Source organism: Triticum urartu, chromosome 4 (assembly GCF_003073215.2).
Source record: "Triticum urartu cultivar G1812 chromosome 4, Tu2.1, whole genome shotgun sequence".
Lineage (NCBI taxonomy): Eukaryota > Viridiplantae > Streptophyta > Magnoliopsida > Poales > Poaceae > Triticum > Triticum urartu.
The window spans coordinates 558570362-558593286 of NC_053025.1; the positions used below are offsets into that span (position 1 = coordinate 558570362).

At 45.7% G+C, this 22925-nt stretch overlaps 3 protein-coding genes across 3 annotated transcripts; all 3 read right to left on the reverse strand.

The window, feature by feature from the left end:
• Window positions 1–683: 683 nt before the first annotated feature.
• LOC125554141 (expansin-A28-like) lies at window positions 684–1896 on the reverse strand. The gene is made up of 2 exons (XM_048717741.1): window positions 1353–1896; window positions 684–1251 (listed from the first exon to the last, which is right to left on the reverse strand). Exons 1-2 carry the CDS (start codon window positions 1799–1801, stop codon window positions 939–941), a joined length of 762 nt encoding a protein of 253 aa, XP_048573698.1. The 5' UTR covers window positions 1802–1896; the 3' UTR covers window positions 684–938.
• A 13083-nt stretch (window positions 1897–14979) lies between these two features.
• Window positions 14980–16204, reverse strand: LOC125554142 (expansin-A15-like). The gene is made up of 3 exons (XM_048717742.1): window positions 16028–16204; window positions 15585–15909; window positions 14980–15508 (listed from the first exon to the last, which is right to left on the reverse strand). The coding sequence occupies exons 1-3, from the start codon at window positions 16170–16172 to the stop codon at window positions 15196–15198; spliced, it is 783 nt and encodes a 260-aa protein (XP_048573699.1). The 5' UTR covers window positions 16173–16204; the 3' UTR covers window positions 14980–15195.
• Window positions 16205–20423: 4219 nt separating this feature from the next.
• Window positions 20424–21728, reverse strand: LOC125552670 (expansin-A12-like). The gene is made up of 2 exons (XM_048716298.1): window positions 21471–21728; window positions 20424–21379 (listed from the first exon to the last, which is right to left on the reverse strand). The coding sequence occupies exons 1-2, from the start codon at window positions 21613–21615 to the stop codon at window positions 20751–20753; spliced, it is 774 nt and encodes a 257-aa protein (XP_048572255.1). The 5' UTR covers window positions 21616–21728; the 3' UTR covers window positions 20424–20750.
• Window positions 21729–22925: the final 1197 nt, after the last annotated feature.

A 22925-nucleotide genomic window follows, 5' to 3' on the forward strand; every position in this document is an offset into this window, starting at 1 on the left:
AACAACACTCCCCCTATGACCATGCCTACACCTAAACTAGACAACAAGTTGAGAATGGTGTGGTGTGCAAGGGTTCAAGTCACATATAGAGTATTTGTTTATATGAAATATTTCTAAAGTTTCTACATTTCATAATTATTTGCAATATATTTATCTTTACCTTTCAGAAATGACCAGTCCCGAAGAAAATGTTGACCGGATAGACATTGTATGAACCATTATACTGTGGCAATTTATGTGGCGCAAGGGGCCAATCCATTTGTTATCGACAATGAAGGATCTAGAACTTTTGGAATTGGTTCAGGGACTGAACTTAGACTGTAATAACGAAACAAAACAAAAATCTCTTTTACCCCTTGATTTATCTTTTGTTAGATTTTCCAGCTTTTTTCAAACCCTTGATCTGGAGTAAAGTTGAAATTGAGAGTACGTCCAGACTTATTTTTGGTGGTATTTTTATGTTGATCTGAAATATGTTCATCTCATAGGGTAATGCATATTCTGTTGATCTTTTTTCTAGATGCACATGTTGACTTCCAATAACATGCATGGTACTATGGTAGGTAGTATTCTTCTTCTTCAGATCTACTAATTATATATGTAGATTGCAGCTGTTAATCTGACCCAAGGGGAAGCACACGCACACGCACGAGCCACGTCTGACTTGAAAGAGCGATCAATCGTTTATGCGAATATCATAGCTTTTAATATATATATATATATATGAGACAAAAGAATATACATACATGTTACAAAAAGATCGAAAAAATCCCCAACTTCAGATCAGAATTCAGAATGCAGACGAATAAATGGCAGGCAAATCAAGCTACGTACACGCGCAATCCGATGCAGCTTGATGCCATTGCCATATGCAGCCTAGCTGAGATCGACGCGGCAGTACGTGCGAGGTAGTAGCGAGCTATTGATCAGGTGAATAATTAATAGCCGAACTGCTGGTTGCTGGTGAAGGTCATGCCGAACCCCCACCACGCCGGCACGAGGTTGTACATGTAGAGCGTCTGGCCGTTGGTGGAGGTGACGGAGAAGGAGATCCCCTGCCCGACCAACGGCGCGTTGCACTGCCAGTTCGCTCCCCAGTTCCGGCTCAGCTGGATCCAGTCCGTCCTCTCCCCCTTGATCGACACCGACCGGATCGACCCCGGCCCGCCCACGTTGGTGATCAGCACCAGCTCGAAGTTGTTGAACCCTCCCATGGTGAACCTGATCCCTCCCATCTTCGAGCACCTCACCCTACACCACCATCAGGACATGGCGACATGCTCATTATATACTACACTCATATAAGATAATGGAAGGAAGAAGAAGAAGTTGTGTGGGCACTCTTCACTTACTGCTGGTAGAGGATGGGGACGATGCCGGCGCGGTAGATGGCGAGCGTCTCCCAGGCGGGCTGGGACATGTCGAAGTGTTGGCGCGGCGGGTTGCACCAGCCGCCGTTGTCGTTGGCGAGAGCCCAGTTGGGAGGGCAGAAGTTGGTGGCGGTCACGGTGATGGACGTGCCGGGCTTGCACATCGTCGACTTGCCGGTGTCGCAGGTGATGAGGTAGCACTGCCCGCACGACGCGCCGTCGTTGAACAGCGCCGTGCTCAGCGCCGCCGTGTTGACCCCGTACCCAGAATTGTACAGGTTCCCGTACCCACACGCGCCCCCCATTGTCCCGGAGCCGTCGGCGCCGCCGTAGAACGTGGCCGTTCCTGGGTACCACCACGCCTGGGACGCCGGCAGGAGGCAGCCGGCCGCCGCCAGGACGACGAACAGGGCCAACATGGATCTGGCCATCTCAGCTGAGATGAGATGGGCAGTGAGCACTAGTAGAGCTACAAGAGATGGAGGGACAGGCGGAATCAATGGTGTAAACTTGGTGGATTTGCAGAGAACGTGGAGTGGCTTATATAAGAGGAGCAGGGGAATGAGAATTTGTCAGGGAATGGCAGAGAACATGCCATGGATCCATCGACATCCCAGTGCACGCTAGGCTGCTAGCGAAGCTCACATGCAATATGATGCCAACAAGGAATTGCGCGTTAATTAAATTGGACGACTTATTGGTGCATGCATGCGCGTGCAGCATGGCATGGCATTTTGTACGTCTCTCCTGACGATCAAGTGGGCGATGTCCTCAAGTGGGAGGATAATACATTCCATGCATGCTCCATAATCCGTAGCTCCGTGCTCGCCGGCTTGAGATGGAGCTAATTGGACGATCGACAGCTTAGTATCCATGGCATACGCCGTTAAACTATAGTATTTTGGAATGAACTCGCATGGCTTAAATTATGGTCGTCTCTCTCGTGTGTGGGATAACTGATTAGCAGCAGATTCTTGGAGCGGAGGGAACTCGGGGCCACATGAGGCCATGAGGGCCAGCGGTGTCCGCACATGAACGATGGCCTGGAGGTGGATAAACTAGACGAAGTACGTGCTTATCATCTCACCGTGTACGTACGTTGGTTGGCAGATGCCTAATCATTCTCAATCTGGCTGAAAGAGTCAGCGGTTTAGTGCCTGGACTTGGCCTAGTTGACGGCATTGTTTAGAGGAAATTAAAGAGCTGACCAGGTCGTTCACACTACACAGACAATTAGACGGAGTGACAAGCAGAGGAAATTTGTTTATTTTGACAGAGTTTGGTACCATTCCTGATGGTTATGCTTCCATGGTCCAATCAAGTGCAGTTAAGTGTTGCGGGGTTAGGGCCTCTAGTGTACTGTACTGACCTTGTACCATTGTACGGTACCGGCACAGCCTCTCTTTTCATTGATGTTGTTGGTGTTGGTGTTGTTGTTGTTGTTGAGTACACCGGACTGATGGACATGGACCAGTCCCAAGTACACTTGGCTAAGCTAGACCAAGTGGCATCGTGCAGAAGAGAACCAACAACTTTACCAATAGTTTTAACAAAAAAGAAATGTTTTTGTTGTTGAGGTTCTTAACAAAAGGGTATGACCAGGTTCAATTTTAGAAGAACTTTTTGGGGAAATTCCATTTAATTATGGCGGAGCATAATTGACACCTAGCTACTTTGGAATTACTCTCTGTCAGATCAGTAGACACTGTAAGTTGGCCCCTGGCTGCTAGTGATTTTTTCACTATCGGGTCTTTCTATCAGAAAATAATAATGAAGAGGCAAACTTCACCTCCAAATTTCACTGGAAGATTAAGCTCCCTTTAAACATTAAAATCTTTTCTGGTTAATCTTGTGAAACAGCACCATTTACAAAGGATAATCTGCTTAGAAGAGGTTGGAAAGGAGCAAAAACATGTCAATTTTGTGTGTGTGTGTGGGGGGGGGGGGGGGGGGGGGGGGGGGGTTGCTAAATTGAACTACAACATTCTTCAATTTGCATTTGGTTTAGAGATGTATGTGGTAGTATGCATGATCTAATTCAGCCGTGGTTATCATGATCTACTCTAGTGTTCTGGACTATTTGTGAAGTCAGAAAAGAAGCCTATTTCGACAATAAAAGGGTCACTGGCCGATTTGTATTTGTTTCTTTCATTGGCTAAATGTTTGGTTAACTCTGCATGAAAAACAGGAAAAATGTGAGGCCTAAGATGGCGAGTAAGACTGTGCAAACAAGTAGTAAGTGAAGTCTTCAATTCTGCTCAAGAATGGAGACCTGTCATTTGTCGGATAGTTTGGTTGTGTGCGTCTTAGCTATGTAAAGATCAGGTGGATTCATTTGCACTAAATTTTTACAGGAAATTTTAATCCTCTTAAATCTCTCTTGCACTATATGGGACGACCCATTCAAGGTTTCCTCCGCACTAGTTTCAGGAAGGTTGAAACTTGGCTTCACAGAAAGATGGGTTGGACTGTTATGAGCATGATAACATCAGTAAAATTCCCAGTCTTGTTCAATGGTAAGAGGCTTCAGGAATTCAAACCAACATGTGGGATCCGACAAGGGGACCCTATCTCTCCTTATTTGTTTTTGCTAGCAACAGGGGGCTTTTCGTGCCTTATAAAATCAAGAGAAGAGTCATCTAATCTGGACTAGAAGTGGCACCTTCGGCGCCGCCAGTTAATACTTATTTTGCACAGATGACAACCTGTTGTTTTTCAGGGCAAATGGAGTGGGAGCATCAGGGGTGCACCAGCTGTTGGACACCTATTGTCAAGCTACAGGCCAGAGAATCAACTATGACAAATCTTCACAGTAAAGAAGTTCCTGACGATGTAAGAGCTAAAATAAAAGGCTTACTAAATCTCCCCAACGAAACCTTGAGCGAAAGGTATCTAGGGATGCCATCGGATGTGGGATCTTCCAAAAACGATGCTTTCAAATATCTCAAAGACCGCTTGTGGAGCAAGGTACAAGGATGGATTGAGAAAAGCATGACCACGGCAGGAAAAGAGGTACTTGTGAAAGCAGCCATGCAGGCGGTTCCTATCTATTCCATGTCATGTTTTAAACTTTCAAGAGGTTTGTGCGAACACCTAAATATGCTGATTCAGAAGTTTTAGTACGGTAGCAGAGATGGTAAGAGGAAACCTGCTTGGGTTGCATGGAAGGACATGACGCAACCAAAGGATATGGGAGGCCTTGGTTTCAAGGATTTCGAGTTGTTTAATTTAGCTTTGCTCGCTAGGCGGGCTTGGCTGATATTGCAGAACCCAGAATCTCTTAGTTCTCGCGTACTCAAGGGTGTCTACTTCCCCATGACAACAATACTAGAGGCAGTCCACGAAGGCCATCCCAGCCAAATATGGAGGGCTATCATTGAAGGAAGGGACATCTTGAAACAAGGCTTGATACAAAGAGTTGGTGATGGCTCAACCATCAACATATGGAATGACAACTGGTTGCCTAGGGACGAGATGATGAGACCGTACGGTGTTTGGTAAATAACACTCCTCAAACCGTGTCTGGATTGATTGATTCGACCACAACTAATTGGGACATGCATCGCATCCAGCAGGCAATGCTTTCAAATGATACCCCATCTGTAGCATTCCGCTCTGCACCAGAGTTGTCTCAGATTTTTTTTCATGGAATTATGAGAAAAGGGGGCTCTTCTCGTCCCGGTTAACTTACAAAATGCTTATCACAACAAAACAACGGTGCGAGGCCTAGCTCGAAGAAACAGTAGGGACATCCAATACAACAAGAGAGGAGCACATGGAAATAAATATGATGTGTCCAAGTACCAAGAAAAATACGGTTGTTTCTCTGGAGACTCGCGAGACATTCGCTGCAACCGAGGATGTCAGAGAACATCGAAACATGTCAACTACCAGCTCATGTTGATTTTGCGGTGCTCCTGGCTCATGGAGGCACTCCCTCCTACTGGATGGTGACCTTGCGAATCAGCTGAGGGCGTCAACCGAACCAGCAGCGAAAGCATGGCTATTCTTGATGATCCAGGTATTATCGCATGACGCTTTTCTGAAACTAGCGATCACCTTGTGGGCAACTTGGACTGCGCGAAGGAAGGCTATACACGAAGGTGTCCTCGAGGGCCCCTAGGCAACTCATGCTTTTATGAATCAGTACATGACGGAGTTGGAAATTGTCAAGGACCAGCAACCAACAAGGTCGATCGGGGGCTCAAACCAACAAGCATCGAGTGGCAACGCACGGCCCAGGGCCCCGTCGACAGGTTTTGCAAAAACTCATGTGGATGTAGGCTTCTCAAAATACCACACAAGGGGCTCGACTGCGGCGGTTTGTCGTGATGAGCACGACACATACCTGGGAAGCTCTTGATTGGATGTCTCAGGAGTACATGACGCAGCTATCCTAGAGTCGGTTGCTTGCCAAGAAGCATATGCTTTGGCAGAAGATCTAGCTCTTCACGATTCTGTCATTGCTTCAGATGCCAAACAAGTAGTAGATGATATAAACCGGAATGGCAGAGGCACATATGGTTCATTCATCACCAAAATCAGGCCTAGGGCAGCGAGTTCAACAACAAGGTTATTTATGAAGGTCGTCGTTCAAACAATGATGCACATAGCTTAGCAAAGTTTTTTTCCCTTAATTTAGTTCAGGGGCGCCACATGTGGCTTATTCAACCCCATGATCCTTTATGTATCCCACAAAATATAGCATTTGATGAATAAAGTTATGTTCATCCCTCAAAAAAAGGAGGGCTCTTCATAGAAACGTTTTTTCCTTTTTTATTTCTTATTTTTTACATTTTATTTCCTTTTTTCTTCTTTTAGTTTTTCTCCATTTATTATATTAAATTCTATTTTTTCTTAATTCAGGAGCAAATTTTGAAATCCGAGGACAATTTCTGAAATTCATGAGAAATTTTTAAATTTCAGGATCAGTTTTAAAATTCGTGAAATTTTATTAGAATTCAAGAATTTTTTTTTACTTTGCCGACATTTTCTTAAATCATCTTACAGTTTTTCGAATCAGTAACTTTTTTATTCTTTAAAATTTTCGGAATATTTTCAAAATTCACAAACATTTTACCAAATTCCCAATCTTTTTTTGAATTCGTGAATATTTTTCAAAATCAAGTAACATTTTAAAGATTGATGAAAGTATTCTGAAAATTTGAGCATTTTCTAATTTGCGATATTTTTTTAAATATAAAATTGTTTATTTCAAATTCATGATCATTTTTAAAATTTTGCAAATATTTTTTGTAGTCTGGAAGTATTTTTCAAATTTGTGGACTTTTTTGAATTTTGGAACATTTTATTAATTCGGAACTTTTGTTGAAATCCCTAACATGTTTTAAAGAAGCAGAAAAATCAGTACAAAAAACAAAACAAAAATGATGGAGCGTCGCCACGCATATTACCGGCAAAAAGCTACCATGGGGAAAGGAGGAGCATGTGTTTCCTCTTTATTACCCGCGTAGTTCGGGAAATAGGAGGTCCCAGATCAACACCAACGTGTCAGTGGCGAAGTTTCATAAAATTGTTGGACGGGCCAAGGTGGGCTAGCGCAAAGAATATCACATATATTGTGTTCTTCAGGCCCGGTACTACTCATTCTTCACTGTTTTCTGAAGCAACTATCCACCTGTTACCCCTTGCAGGACTCCCACAAGAGTCACACCATCACTTGTCGCGTGTCGGGCACTCTCTCAAGTTTTGGTTTTTTATTTTTCTAAACATGTTTTCAGGTTGTAGATGGAGTTCTTTTTTTGATTTTTGCCTGGTTTTTCCTACGTTTGGGAGGAAAATATTTTTTCTCGAATGGTAACTGTGCTTCTTGAAAAAGAAAACTATATTTTCATAAGAACTACTTCCTTTGTCTCATAATGTAAGACGTTTTTTGACACTACACCAGTGTAAAAAAACGTCCTATATTATAGGATGAAGGGAGTACTAATTTGCTTCTCGTGGAAGCATTGTGATTCTCGTGGAAGTACTGTGATTCTTTTTAAAGAAAAGGGGGTTTTGAGCCCCCCGGCCCCATTTTTATAGATGAGACCAGGAAAGTAACACCATTACAGTCATGCCAAGCATGTTCAGGAAAGTAACACCACTACAAAGACTGCTAATCAGCTGAAAGACAGCAGATCAGCTCTACCAAAGAAGTCTAAACAGCGTTTTTCATTATTACATTTTTTGCGCACAAGTATGTAATAACCAACATCTCTCTTCCCTCCCTTTTCTTCCTGGAGACCAGATTTCTTCCACTTTTTTAGTTAGCGCGCCGCATTATGCAGTCCCCAGCGACACCATTTCCTTCGCCACGTCTGTAATGGGCACCACCTTGAGCTTCTTCCATGGTTTAGCTGGCGATCCACCCAGCTCCAGAGGGGTGACCGGGCTGAGCAGCGTCGCCTTGCAGGTGCTTTCGCGAGGGCTTCTTGGTGGAGAGATTTGGTATGCTGCCCCCTTTGTGATTGGAGCGTCATTGGACTTCGAGCGGGAGAAGAGAAGCGAGCGATCGAAGCCACCTTCAGTGTCTTTCGTCTCGACAGTTAACCTGCCAGAATCTGGAGTGGGGCTTCCAGGATGCAGGAGATTTTCTGAACGAACGCCTCCAGTTTTGTCAAGGCAGGTCCTTCGAACAAGATCAGCCATCTCCTGGATTGTCCTAGCACTCTCCTCCATATCTGTTTCACATCAGTCCATATAGCATTGTTAAAGACATGTGAATTTCTATTTTTCCACATAGCCCATAGAACACATGCACAGACTGAATTCAAAACGATGTGCTTCTTATTAGCAGGCCAAAATCTAGCAATTGATAAGTAGTTAGTTCCTAATTCTACACCAAGAAAATCTGATATTTCCTCCCATATTTGCTTGGCCACCACACATTCAAAGAATAAGTGTGTAATGGATTCTTTTTCAGAGCAGTAAACACATTCTGGGCCTTTTTCTATGCCTCTCTTGGCCAGGTTGTCTTTTGTCATCAGTTTCTTGTGGGAGAGTTGCCACAAAAACACCTGGACTCTGGGTGGGATTTTTATTGACCACACCGCTGGTATATATACAGGCTGGACCCCCCTAAAGTTGATGATACTATAAAGGGAACTAGTGGTGTATTCCTCCTTGGCTTCATATTGCCAAATGAGTGAGTCACCCTCCTCTCGGAGCAGGGTACTCCTAATGATTTGCTCTAGGGCATACCAGTGCTCCATCATAGCAGGTGTGAAAACCCTTCTGAAGGTGAGTTTAATCTCACAGCTGTCCCAGATCTCAGCTATGGTAGAGCATTGTTGATGGCAGATGGTGTAAAGCGGCCAGAACTGGACTGAGAGGGGAGATGTACCAAACCAGATGTCTTCCCAGAATCTGATCTTCTGTCCATCTCCCACCACCCATTTATATCCAAATTTCAAAGCCTTAGTAGCCCACATGACCCCTTGCCAAAATCTGGAAGGGTTTTGGGGTTTACTAGCAAAGATGTTAGGGGAGTTGTGGATGTATTTCTTGTCCACTATATGTTTCCATAGCTTGCCTTCATCTTTGATATATCTTTTTACCCAGCTCCCAAGGAGACAAAGGTTAACATCTTTGATGTTGGGCACACCTAAACCCCCATGTTTTTCCCCATACAAACTAGGTGCCAATTGGCCAGGTGAATCTTCCTATTTCCTTCAAAGTCATTCCACAAACAGTTGGCCATCTGACTGTTGATCATATCTAAAGCCCATTTTGGAAATTTGAAAAAATAAAGGAGGTATATAGGAATGCTAGCCAGGCAGGTTTTAATCAAAGTTAGCCTAGCAGCATAGGAGAGGAGTTTGCCTCTCCAGCCAGACATCCTTTTGAGGATTTTGTCTATTAGGGGTTGTATATCCTCCCTCCTAAGTTTATCATAGTGTAGAGGAATTCCCAAGTATTTTATTGGGAAAGCCCCTATTCTACATCCTAATATATCTGCAAAGGATTGAGTTTCTTCAGGAGAAAGCTCTATTGGGATGATCTCACTCTTTGTGTAATTGATCCTCATGCCTGAGACTTGCTCAAAGCAAGTGAGGACCATCTTCATGTTCTTTGTTTTCTGCTCATTTTTCTCCATGAATAGGATGGTGTCATCTGCATACTGTAGGCAGATGACCCCATTGGGAATTATCTCAGAACACAAACCACTAATCAGCTTGTCAGAAGTTGCTTTGAAGAGCATCTTGCTTAGAACATCTACTATCAGGTTAAAGAGAAGGGGGGACAGAGGATCTCCCTGTCTCAGGCCTTTTCCTGTGAGGAAGTAGTTGCCTTCTATTCCATTAATTTTCACTCCAATTGATCCCATGTGTGTGACCTGTTTGATCCAAGTCACCCAAAGGGGATTGAAGTTTCTTTTTTCTAGGATTTCAATAAGAAAGTCTAGGTTAACTTTGTCAAAAGCTTTCTCATAGTCTAGTTTTAATACTAGACCTGGGTTGCCAGATTTAGCAGTGGAGTGCAGCACCTCATGTGCTGTGACTACACTCTCTAGGATAAACCTCCCTTTTATGAAAGCTGATTGGTTACTAGATGTAAGCCTATTCATCAGCATAGCTAATCTATTTGTAAGTACCTTGGTAAACACCTTAAAGATACAATTGATCAAACTAATGGGCCTAAATTTTTTCATGCTGGTAGCCTCTTTCTCCTTTGGGATAAGGGTCAACACAGCAAAGTTTAATCTATAGATATCCAATTCCCCTTTATGGAAATCATCAAACATGGCTATCACATCTTTTTTAATCACTTCCCAAATTTTTTGGAGGAATATAAAAGATAGACCATCTGGACCAGGGGCTCCATCAGAGTATGAACCAAAGATGGCCTCCTTAATTTCTCCTTCAGAGAAAGGTTTTTGTAGGGATTGGTTTTCTAAATCATTGACCTTTTCTTCAGCAGCAACGAAATTATTATTGATTCTAAAACCTTTTCTATCTTCTTTCTTAAAGAGGTCTTTATAATAGTCTGTGGCTATACCCAACATGTCCTTGACATCTGTGGTAGTGCCAGTAGGTCCTTCCAACCTGTTAATAAGCGTTTTCCTTCTCCTTTGGTTTGCTACAGCTTGAAAATACCTAGTGTTTCTATCCCCTTCAAGGATATCCCTATCTCTGGATCTTTGTCTAGCTTTAACTTCTTCTACAATCCAAAGTTTATGGAGTCTGGAGAGGAGTTCTTTCATCTTTAAATTTTCTACCTCAGAAAGCTGCACAGTTTCTGATTTAATATCAAGTTTATCATACTCTTCTTCTAACTCCTGCTTAGCTTTTCTAATCTCAGCATCTACATTTCTACTCCATCCTCTACTAAACTTCCTAAATCTTCTCACTTTTTCCTGCCAAATGTCTATGGGGGTGGTACATTTGACAGGAGCAGACCAATTTTTCTCCACAAGCTCCTTAAATTCAGCTCTTAGTAGCCACCATTTCTCAAACTTATAGCTTGAGCTTTTTGGGGTACCATCCACCCCTGAATCCCACAGAATAGGAGTGTGATCACTACCAGTTCTAGGGAGAGCTTGAGAACTACTTAAAGGAAACATTGCATCTAGTTCAGTGGTACAAAAGACCCTATTTATGGTACTCATAACCAAGTTATCTTGATTATTTGCCCATGTGAATTGTCTTCCAGACATCTTAATTTCTAACAGACTCCAAATTTCTATCCAAGCATTGAATTTGTCACTCCAATTATGGTTAATCCTCCCATTGTTCTTATCTTTCTGATATCTAACTAAATTGAAATCCCCCCCCCTATAATAGTGGGTGGGTGGTCATCAATGAACATACTATGGAGTTCAGAGATGAACTCATCCTTGCCCTCTTCATATGGTGATCCATAGACTGCTATGAACCTGAAAGTTTTTTCACTTGTCTTATGTACTAGATTACATGAGATAGAGTATTTGAGGGAGTTCCAGCTAATAACATAAAAAAAATCCAAGTCTACTCCTACCAGAACACCACCTGAAGTGCCTTCAGCAGGTAGGTGATGCCAGCTATAAGGTTTATCCCCACCAATAGATTTTAAAAAGGAAGCAGAGAGTTTATCTTTCTTTGTTTCCTGAAAAGCTACTATACTAGGTTTATGTTTAGCTAGAGTTTCAATAATGCAAGGTTTTTTTCCTGGGGTTGTTATCCCCCTAATATTTCAAAACAAGGCATTCATTGGATCATGTGTTTCTTAGGGTGCTTGACCCGTCCTTTTTTGGAGACTAGGTTCCACAAGGCACTTTGGTCCAAGTGCTTAGATGGGATCACACTGAACTCTGAAGGGGTACCAGGAGTACCACAATAATCTATGAGTTCTTTTTGGGAAGGGAGCCCTTCAGGCTCCTTTGCCCAGGGTTTTTTTGTGAGTCTAGGGTAATCCATTAGACTACTAATATCTGGGGGCCCTCCAGGCTTCTCTACTAATTGGTTCACATTGCAAAATACATCCATCTTACTTTTTTGCTTAACAACAACACTACTATTCAATCCAGCATTAATTTGCTCAAAATCCCCTGCATTTTGTCCTTCAGACAAAGGCAGAGAGCTGGAAGAACTAGCATCTACAGTGAAATTACAACTAGTATCTATCTCTATTCCTATCTTCTTAGCTACTTCTAGGAAATTAGGGTTACTAAAAAGCTCAAAGGAGTTTTTAACAATGGTACCTTTGTTGTCTTTCTTAGTGACTTCCAAGTTATGCACCTTCTTAGTGTTGATTGCAATCTCCATCATGGATCTGCCTCCCACCTCAACCCTGTTGCTTTTCCTGAGTGCTTGTACTGGGCCCCATTTGTGTTTCCCATCTTTGTGCCCGTGCTGAGTTACTGTCTCATCAGTAGGGGGCTGAGGGTTGGAGCCATTTTCTGGTTCGAGCTGAGGGCTAAAAATCACCTCTTCTCCATCTCTACTCATTGCATTCCAATCTTCAGTTAGTAGATCTTCTATCTCATCTTCATCCTCTTCAAGCTCCATTCCTTGCAGGATGTTGTAGCTCTGCTCCATGCTAATTGGGTCTTGCAGTTGCTTCAGATAGTCCACTACTTTCTGTTTTGAGTTCTGGCTTGAGGTACTGTTGGCAGATTTGTTACTTTGGAGAGAGGGAGTGGATCCTCCTCCGGTGTTCCCTTTTTCCCTAGTGGTATTCTCTTCCTCCTTGTTGTCCTTCTCTAACTTGTTGCCATTAGCATTATCAGCTAATTCATCTTCTAACAGATCATCCAGTTCTGGGTCATCTTCTGGTGGTTCTACAGTAATCCCAATCCTGAACAGCTTGTCACCTATGCCAAACAGCCTTTCAGGGGGTATTTTGGTGTGATCTTTATATTTGATCTTGATCCTGACCACCTCAAAGAATGACTTGAAATTTCCTTGCCAATCAACATCAATCAGGATCCCAAACACAGATGCAAATTGCTCCAGTACTGCCCATTCAGCCCAGGCTGGTGCAACCCCATCCAGCTGAAGACATACCTTCTGCAGTTCACTATGGTGTTCTAACATCCCTTTCCACACTTCTACATTCAATGTGGCTCCTTCTATCCCAGGCAGGCCAAAAATAGGATATCTGGCTACACTCTCAACTGGGATGTGAGGTGGGAATTTGACCAGAAAAGTCCAATCATCAAGTACCCTTATCTGCCATGGCCAATTGGTCTTGTAAATCAATGAGAAGTTATGGCCCAGTTCCTTCTTTGTGACCTGTCCTGACTCCACATAGACAATTCCTATATTCCTCTTAACTTCAATGTGTTGTTCATTCACATCAGAGACATCAATTTGGTGATAGCCAAGTCCAGGAGCCCCACTGCCAACAAATTTTGCTGGATTTCTTGGCTTCTTTCTTACTGGGCAGTCTTCCACCTTGTGTGTCACCACTTTGCATATGAAACAAGCAGGTGGTTTTGGGAAGTTGGTCTTGTGGTGTCCAGGTTCTCCACAACTATAGCATATGACATCTGCATACTCTCTAGCATTCAGATCATCAAATTTGTTGAGGGGTTGCTTTACTTTGGCCATGTTCCTCCCTTTCTTCTGCTGGTTGCCACTCACAGAGGAACTGAGCCCTTGCTCCTGGACAGATTTTTGCTGCTTCTGATCAAAGCTTGAATTGCCTTGCTTTCCAGGATTCTGCCCTTGTTGCCCTTTCTGTTGCTGATTGCTAAACTGTCTGTCAGAGGGCCCTGAATCTTGGTTCTGCCCACCACCCTAGACGCCAGGGGGGCCTCTCCATTGGTTCATCTGTGGTGGAGGGAAGAATCCTCCCTGATACCAAGGGGGTGGGATCTGGGGTCCTCCAGGGAATCCAAAGCCAAATTGGAATTGGGGGGGGGGAGGACTGTATTGTGGGTCAAACTGAAGCCAATTACCTGGGGGTGGAGCTCCATCTCCTAATGTTTGGCCCCCCTGTTTGTTGCTTCTAGGGTTCCCTCCTCTTCCTCGCCCGTGCCCTCTCCCTTGCGCTTCTGCCATGGCTCTGATTTCTTCACACAACTTTGGATCAACTCCCCTGATGGTGATGTATGGGAGGGTGGCGGAATCGTTCTCCGACGCTGGGTGGCAGTCGGCGGCGGAGAACGAGCGGGGTAGGGTTTGGTCTCTTCGGATCCAGACTAGGAGAGGATGGGGATCCGGGTTAATATCCTGTTCCCACAACTGCCCGTAGTGCTCGCGTGGGGCCAGGTCGTCTTCCACGCCTCTCCCCCTTTTCATGTCAGCAAGCTTTTCCCCCCCCCCCCCCCCCACTGGTAGTGCTTTGTGGGCCTTGATTGTCATTCTCTGTAGTAGGATTAGGAGCAGAAATTCCTTCTCCAGTTGCGGACTTCAGGGAATTGCGCTTTCGGACCATGATTGCACGATCAGGAGCGTCGATTTTTGCAACGAAGTTGAGGCAGCGCCGGGTTGAGCTTTGTTCTCCAGCCCATCGAAGCGGGGTGGCAAATTCAAACCTCTGATTCTCCAGTTTTGATGAGGCATAAATCCGCCGCTGCAATGATGGGGTGGAGCCATGACTTCTCGCCGGCGAGGTCAGCTCTGCAGGGACCAGAACGCTCGCCACTTCGCCCTCTGCTCCGGGATGTGTGAGTGCATCTCTGCCCTCGCCCAGGAAATCACCTCTTCCGGGGAGGAGGAATCCATGGGGATCATCCCGGCCATCTCTTCCTCTGTCGCCTCGACGCAGATCCGTGTCACCAGCTTCTTCAGGGTGTCTCCGCGCCCTGGCCTTCGCATCGTCCTCTCTATTCGCACACGGTGGCGCTCCTCCATCTCCTTCTCCTCTATTGAGATCCGCCCGTCGCACGCGGGGACGCTCAGATCTGAGAATCTGAGGCGTCTCTTCATTCGCGGCTTTGCGGGGAATGGGGGCGACTGAAGGCGCGCGTGCTGCGGTGGAGTGGAGTAGCGGTAGGCGCGTGCGTGGCGGTGGCGGCGGCGGCGATGGCAGGTGCGGGGGTGCCCAGCGGCAGCGGTGGTGACGGTGGTAGGTGGATATGGCCGTGGTGAGGGGAATCGCCAGAGCAGCCATCTCTAACCAGATCTCTCCAAATACTGTGATTCTCAAAAAAGGAAAAAAAATCATGCTTCTCAGAAACCACTCCAACTTCTCTCAACCTCCGCTTCTCCAGGTTTTGTTCACACTACTATTCGACCACACGACTACGCTACTCTAGCATCATTTCCACCCTGAGACCCAGACTAGTCTGCACCATTATTGGACGGACCCAAATACAGGATGAAAACCGAGCCTCCAAGCAAACCAGGGAACTCGTTCTCCTGCCCTGTCCGACCGCTGAATGTACGACACAGAGGAGTCAGTAGGAGAACTGAAGGCTTGAGGTGAAGGCCAGGCCGAAGCTCCACCACGCCGGCACGACGTTCGGGAAGACGACGGTCTGGCCGCCCGTGTCGGTGACACCGAAGGTGAGCGCCTGGCCGGCGAGCGCCGCCAGCGACTGCCAGTTGGCGCCCCAGTTCCGGCTCATCGGCATCCTCTCCGTGCCCGCCCCCTTCACCCACACCGCCTTGATGTCCCCCGTCCCGGCCACGTTCGAGATGAGCACCAGCTGGAAGTGCTCGAACCCTCCCATGGTGAACCGCACCCCTCCCCGCTTCACGCACGCTACCCTACAAAAGTAAAACATCACACACTGATTAATCCATCCATCCAAGTCAAACCGCCCATCCAATGGTGAAGCAGTACCTTTGGTAGAGCACCGGCACCACGCCGCCCTTGTAGATGCCGATGTGGAGCCAGGCGGGCTGCGCCATGTCGAAGTGCGCGCGCGGCGGGTTGCACCAGCCGCCGTCGCCGCCGCCGGCGAGGGCGTAGTTGGGCGGGCACAGGTTGGTGGCCGTGACGGTCACCGACTTCCCCGGCACGCACCACTGCGACTCGGCCTCGTGGTCGCACGTCACCCGGTAGCACTGCCCGCACGACGCGCCGTCGCCGAACAGCGCCTCGCTCAGCGCCGCCGTCCCCGTCCCGTACCCAGTCCAGTACAGGTTGCCGTACCCGCACGCGCCACCTGCATCCATGCACGCACGCGTTGAAAACTTCGTGTACTGCTTAACCACTCCACTCTACCTGCTGGTAGCTCTGAAGTAAACAGAGGCTAGCAGCGCGCACCCGGCCGGCGAACTTACCCATGGTGCCGGAGGCGTCGCTGCCGCCGTAGAACGTGGCCGAGCCTTTCGACCAGCCCGCCGCCTCCGCCGGCACGAAGCCCGACGCCTCGGCGACGACGACGGCGAGCAGCATAAAGCTCCATGGTTTACTCCGCGTCTCCATTTTTCAAGATCGGCAGTGAGACTGTGAGGGTGAAACGTGAAAGGTAGTCCCAGCTCTTGTGCAACATACAGTACACTGTACGCGCGGTACTTAACTACGTAGCGGGAGTGAGCGATCGATCGAGTGGAATCGATTTCACAATTTTAACCGTGCGCGCAGGTCGGTGCAGCGAATCGGCGGAGCGTGTGACACGTGCACTGGAAACTGGATCGCTCAGCTAGAATTGCGTGCTCTTCTCGCAGATCGGATCGCCGGATCGACCCGCTCCGTGTTTCTTTCCTCGTAGTAAGCACCGGCCATGAATCTTGCTCAGCTCGATTCGACAATGGGATGAATAGCTGGAACTGTTTGCCGTTTCTTACCGGGACGACGAACTTGCCATGCATCTCCTGAGTTGTTAGTTTATTTTCCAAAGTTTGACATGACATGCCACACAAGGAGGGCCGGGGTTGGTGATAAGAAGGAGAAGAGGAATCCTGGGACTGTTGGTAAGTAGACCGGCAGCTCACATGAGGGCGGCGGCCACAGCCGGCCACAGGGAGAATCCAGGTGCATGCGCTGCCGTGCTGTCACAAGGATTGTGGCGACAGAGACGGTGCCGGTGCGTGGTTGTTTATCAAAAGAAAAAATTCAAAAGTCCACCGGCGATCTATCGATGGATAGCTCATGCGCTGTGGATTCCCGAAAAAAAAAAGGAAAAAAAAACTCATGCGCTGTGGAAAGTGTGGAGTATTTCTTCTCAGGGAAACTATGCTACGATCTGTGATGTCAGAGGGCAGGAGCTTTGAAAGTTACCGACTTCTGGGCCCGGCTTTTTGTTTCTATCATTTTTTTTCACCGGGTTCCTTTCTTCTTTTTATTCAACACATATCTATTTTTTCAGTACGCATTGCACATTTTTCTTATGCACGTGCAACATTATTTTGGTACATGTTAAAATATTTTTCAAATATATGATGTATATTTTTTAATTACATGTTTTTAATATATTCTTTGACTACATCTTCAAACAAATCCAAATATATGTTAAAAATTAGCTTTAATAGTATGAAACATTTGTTAAACTACGCGAATTTTTTTCTGACATTTTTTAAACATTTCTTTTAATGTCATGAACATTTATTTGGAATATGTGAACATTTTATAATGTCACGTACATTGTTTTAAATCACGTTAATATATTTTTGTATTGCATAATTGTTTAAAAAAATTGTAAAAATACATTTTATGAGACAAACAGTGCTAGAAATGCCTAGGACGAGATATCGAGCAAAATTGAAAATTGAAGGCCACAATTTTAGGGAGTGTTATACATCGGCATTGCAAGTCTGCGTGGAGTCCTCGTTTACGTCTACCCTAGGTGGACGACCCATATGTGTGCACCGGCAGCTCACATGAGGAGCACGGCGGCCACAATCCACAGGGAGAATTCAGGTGCATCCGCTGTTGTGTTGTCACATGCATTGCGACGACACAGACAGTGTTGGCACGTGGTTGTATAAAAAAATAAAAAGCCCACCCATGCTCTCCTTCCCTCCGATGTTGGGATTATCGGGCATAATAGCTGAACATCCCATCTATCGTGAACGTTGGGTTGATCAGGCCTAAGAGCTGGACATAGATGTACAATACGTAAAAGATGATGGCCTAGGATGACATGGCGAGGAAAGATGAAAGTTGAATGCCAGGGCTATTTCTCACCCATTGCTACGCTTAACATGGTATCGCCTTTGGTGCGGGTGCTACTTGGTCAGCCTAGTACAACAGCTGCAACGCGAGTTTTTTTTATCTCTATGCTTTACTTTATCATATTATTATTGTTTTGATCTCCTTCATGTTTTTTTGGTGTTTCCTTTTCCTTTTTTTCTGTTGTTGTCTTCGGTTTTCATTGTTTCTTTCTTCGATTTTCATAGGTTTGCTTCGGATTCTGTATTTTACCTTTTACTTTTATTATTTTTTATTTTTTATTCTTATTTTAACACGTGTCCACTTTTTTCATACACATTTTACATTTATAGTATACATCATGATGATTTTTGTATATATGTTGAGCATTTTTCAACTGCATGATTAACTTTTAAAAAATAAATGTTTTAATGTCTAATTCATAAATACACATTGTACACTTTTCATATACATCTGAAACATTATTTACATGCATGTTTAACATGTATTAAATACATGATTAACATTTTTTCTAAATCTTCTTTATTTTTTGAATATGTGTTAAACAATTTTCCAATTCATGTTGAATCATTTTATCAATCATATGGATCATTTTCTTAAAACTAGGATAACATTTTTTACAATGTATAAACCTTTAAAAAATGGCACTAACATATTTTTCAAATGTGTGTACATTTTCTTCATTTTTGCATACATTTTTTAATTGTGTTACACATTCGTTTTGAATTACAATAATGTTTTATGCAAATGCGACATACATCTTAAACACGTGAACTTTTTATATAAATGTGATGCCATTTTTTTAATGCTATCGATATTTTTTATAAATCAATCTAACACATTTTTACACTGTGTTACATTTCTAAATGCATGGTTTTAAAATCCTAACATTAATATGGATCTAAAACATCACAAAACTATGAACAAAAGAAAGAAAGAATGAATGAAACTATGAATAGAGAAGGATAATAAACCAACCTACAATAAACTACTTAGGCCGGCCCATTCTAGCTGTAAGGGAGACAAAGCCACTCCCAAATTTGAATGGCACAAATCAAGGGGGTGTTTATATATTGTTACATACTTTTATTTTGCTAATTTATTTAAAAATCACCGCATATAAAAAGTTGCTAGTGCAATAAAAAATTATAGTTTACAAAATATTCATCATGGTTAAAAGATATTCATCATGGATTGAGAAAGTGTTCATCACGTGTGAAAACATGTTCACTACGTAAAGAAAGTCGGCATGTATCTAAAAAGTGGTCATTGTGATTTTTCCTAAAAGAGTATTAATAAATGTTAATCGTGCATATAAAAATGCTCATTCTTTATTAAAAAATGTTATCTTATGTTTAAAAAATGTTAATCATGTGTTAAAAATGTATTCAGCATGTAGTTTAGAAATGTGCATTGTGTATTTACAATATTTCATCATGTATTTAAAAGATGTTTATGTACAAAATGAATAGAAAAATAATAAAATAGAGGTAAGTGCATAAGAGAAAAGGTGCTTATTTCATCATGTTCTTTTAAGGGCAGTGGCGGAGACAGGCCTGGGGCAGCTAGGGCTATAGCCCCAGGCCTAGAAACAACTTTCTTTGTAATTTCTTCATGCAAAGCATAGAAAATCATAGAAGTTTATCACTTAACATAGCACAGCCCCAGGCGTAGTCTGCATCTAGCTCCGCCACTGTTTAAGGGTGTTTTTGTAAGTGCTGACTACACGTAATTGACTCCGGCCTGAGAGAGAGAGAGAGAGAGAGAGAGAGAGAGAGAGAGAGAGAGAGAGAGAGAGAGAGAGAGCCCAGCAGATAGCAGACCACCAGAATGGTTTCATTCAACATCCAACGCCAGAAGTGATTTGCGACACTTGTCTATGAGAATGCAGAAAGGATAGGTCCAACGTTCGTTGTCATTTGTCCCTGTTTACCCAAGAGAAGAGGTGAAGCATATGAGTTTACCCAAGAGAAGAGGTGAAGCATATGAGAAATGAAGGATGTACCTGTGAGTTTCAATAATATGATTCTAAGTGTTTTGGGATTATTTGATTTTCGTAAGATGATTTATATACCTAGATAGAAAGAGTAGTAGTACACTTCTCAGCTCAATGACACTTACGTACATGTAATAACTTAGGGCCTGTTTGGTTCCAATAAGTAACCTGACTTATAAGTCAGGTGACTTAAAACCAGTGACTTATAAGTCACACCTGTTTGGTTGCCACCTGATTTATAAGTCACCTGAGCACATCTTCCCATCTTGTTTTTTTTATGTAAAGGTGGTGGGACCCATGCAAAAGGGGGTGACTTATAAGTTTTAAGTTGCGGTGGAGCAACTTATGACTTATAAGTTGGGGTGACTTATAAGTTGGGTTCGTTTGGCAAAATAAGTCACATTTTACACTTTTCGACTTATAAATTGGTGACTTATTTGGAATCAAACAGGGCCTTAATAAGGACTTCAATCAATCGTTTACTTCAGACCACACACTTCGATGTCCGCCCGCATTTTACCATGGTGAAAGAGCATATAACGCACATGCATTCATTTTACTGGTCAAAGTCAGAAACCATGGCCATCACATTCTATTATAGTATTAATTAAAATCATCAATGGATCGGTGGTCAACAGTAAACAGTCCGCGCCTTGCAGCGAGGATCGGGGCGCCATTTCAGCCGGTCATCGCACGGCGGCAGGCACGGCGGGTAATTGATCGATGAGGCACCTCAGCCATGCAAACCACCCCACGCGCGGCACCTAGCTACCTACTACCTACCACTTCCCATCCATGAGAATGAGGCTAATCTTACTTGAGTTCCCAAATGCGAAATCGAAAAAGCGTAAACGGAAACGAAGGCGCGGGAGCGCTCCGGCGGCGCGCGGGGATCGCTAGTAGAACTGGCCGGAGTTGGTGAAGGTCTGGCCGAACCCCCAGTTGCTGGGCGCCACGTCCTGGAAGACCACCTTCTGGCCGTTGGTGGCGGTGACGGCGAAGGAGATGGACTGCCCGTTGAGGTAGCTGTTGGACTGCCAGTTGGCGCCCCAGTTCCGGGACATGGTCGTCCACCCGGTCCGGGACCCCTTGATCTGCACCGCCCTGATCGACCCCGGCCCGCCGACGTTGGTGATGAGCACCAGCTCGAAGTAGCTGTTGCCGTTGATGGTGAACCGCACGCCGCCGCTCCTGGAGCAGGACACCCGCTGGAAGAGGATGGGCACGATGCCGGCGCGGTAGACGCCGATGCGCTCCCACGCGGGCTGCGCCATGTCCAGGTGCTTCCGCGGCGGGTTGCACCAGCCGCCGTTGTCGTTGGGCTTGGAGTAGTCCGTCGGGCAGAGGTTGGTGGCGGTGATGGTGACCGTCACCCCCGGCTTGCAGTTCGGGGAGCTGCCCTGGTCGCACTGCACCTGGTAGCACTCCCCGCACGCCGCCCCGTCGTTGAAGAGCGACGTGCTCAGCGCCGCCGTGTTCGTCCCGTACCCCGTCGAGTACAGGTTGCCGTACCCGCAAGCGCCCCCTGCCATTAGTTACAACGCCATATCCTCGATCAGCATGTGTCAACGGCGGTACAAGACAGGCAATGCGAGGAGCAATCGGTCGTCGCTTACCCATGGTGCCGGCGGCGTTGCTCCCGCCGTAGAAGGTGGCGGAGCCCTTGATCCAGTCGGCAGCCCCGGGCGTCGCGGCGGCGAGGCAGTAGGCCGCGACGACGACGACGGCCAAGCGCGAGAAGGCTCCGCTCCTGCGCGCCATCTCTCACAGTGCGTACGGAATGGCCTCGGGCACAGGGCACTGTGGTGGGTGGGTGCACTCGATCGGCAGGCGACGTGGGAGGGGAGTGAAGTGAGGAGGTGGAAAAGCCATGGCGTCGGCGGTGGTTAAATAGCGATGCGGCGATTGAGGCGCGCGCGAAGCCCGGCGGGGACTCACGTGCCCGCCGAGGCGGTCGACGGCCCCGTTGCACCCAGCGCCATAAATGCATGCCATGCCATGCACGATTCCTGATTTCATTTTTCTCCCGCCCAAGAAATGAATGGGTCGTCTCTGCTGCTCCTCCATTACGTTCTCCAAGGATTCCCCTGGCCGATCTGCGGAGGGCCGCCGACTCTTTTCATTTTCTTTCTTCTCTGGCAAGCAGCAGAGCCGGCCCACTGTGCCCCAGTAGGTTCCACTGATCCGTGCCAGTAGTCCGTCTTAATCATTTGGGATCAACATTAACATTTCGATCAACATAAAACAATCATCAGCTGGGAGGGAGGGAGACGTACAGTAGTAGTACGTACGAGTGACCAGCATTAACATTTCGATCAGAAGTAAACCAGCTCGACCATCCGGAGGCGGAGGCGTCACGTGAGCTCACGAGGCTCGCTGCCCTGAATCACATGGGGATTACTGGCGATGGAGTGGTTACCGAGGGTCATTGGATCGGTAAGCAAGCCCCTAGCCCTAGGCCTAACCACTCCAAACCACGATGCGGCCCCTTGGATTGAGCCGCTTGACGCGCTGCTCAGCTCGGCCCAACTGATACCCGCCAAGAAATGGAAGCTACTCCCACTCCACTTGCGCTCGTTGTTACTGTGTGGTCCCCACTGGCAGGTACTAGCGGTTAGGGTTAGGGTTAGGGGTGAGGGCTAGGGGAATTTAGCACCCTAGGTAGGTCATTTTGGCTTGATTTACGGGAGGGTTAGTTCTCCCCCCGCGCGGGCCTCGAGCTTAACTTTGTCTTGCTCGGTTGATTGGAATCTACGGGAAGAAACTCTTTTGCTTTGGGGCAAGTCAACTGCCATGCACACACTAGTGGTAGCCAGTAGGGCATTGAAAAAACTGTCACTCTACGGCCTCGACATTGGATTATTAGGGCAACTGTTTGTACATGTACGGCTAGTGCTTTTCTTAATCGGTATGACCTCAATTTTATACTCGCGATCCCTGCTAGATTACGGGGTCAAACCTTTGGATTTGAATGCGTTCAGATTTCATCGTTTTCGGTTAAAGATATGTCTGACACTGAGAAGAGAGGCTCTTTTCTTTTGCTGAGATTCGTTCGGATGCAAATTAGCGGC

Excerpts from the sequence above, each read along its gene's own strand:
- LOC125554142 (XM_048717742.1), bottom strand. The coding sequence starts at position 16,172 with ATGGAGACGCGGAGTAAACCATGGAGCTTTATGCTGCTCGCCGTCGTC. Across the intron at positions 15,910-16,027 it reads CGACGCCTCCGGCACCATGG|GTGGCGCGTGCGGGTACGGC; the intron begins GTAAGTTCGCCG and ends GCATGGATGCAG. Across the intron at positions 15,509-15,584 it reads GTGCCGGTGCTCTACCAAAG|GGTAGCGTGCGTGAAGCGGG; the intron begins GTACTGCTTCAC and ends TTACTTTTGTAG.
- LOC125554141 (XM_048717741.1), bottom strand. The coding sequence starts at position 1,801 with ATGGCCAGATCCATGTTGGCCCTGTTCGTCGTCCTGGCGGCGGCCGGC. Across the intron at positions 1,252-1,352 it reads GTCCCCATCCTCTACCAGCA|GGTGAGGTGCTCGAAGATGG; the intron begins GTAAGTGAAGAG and ends ATGGTGGTGTAG.
- LOC125552670 (XM_048716298.1), bottom strand. The coding sequence starts at position 21,615 with ATGGCGCGCAGGAGCGGAGCCTTCTCGCGCTTGGCCGTCGTCGTCGTC. Across the intron at positions 21,380-21,470 it reads CAACGCCGCCGGCACCATGG|GGGGCGCTTGCGGGTACGGC; the intron begins GTAAGCGACGAC and ends AACTAATGGCAG.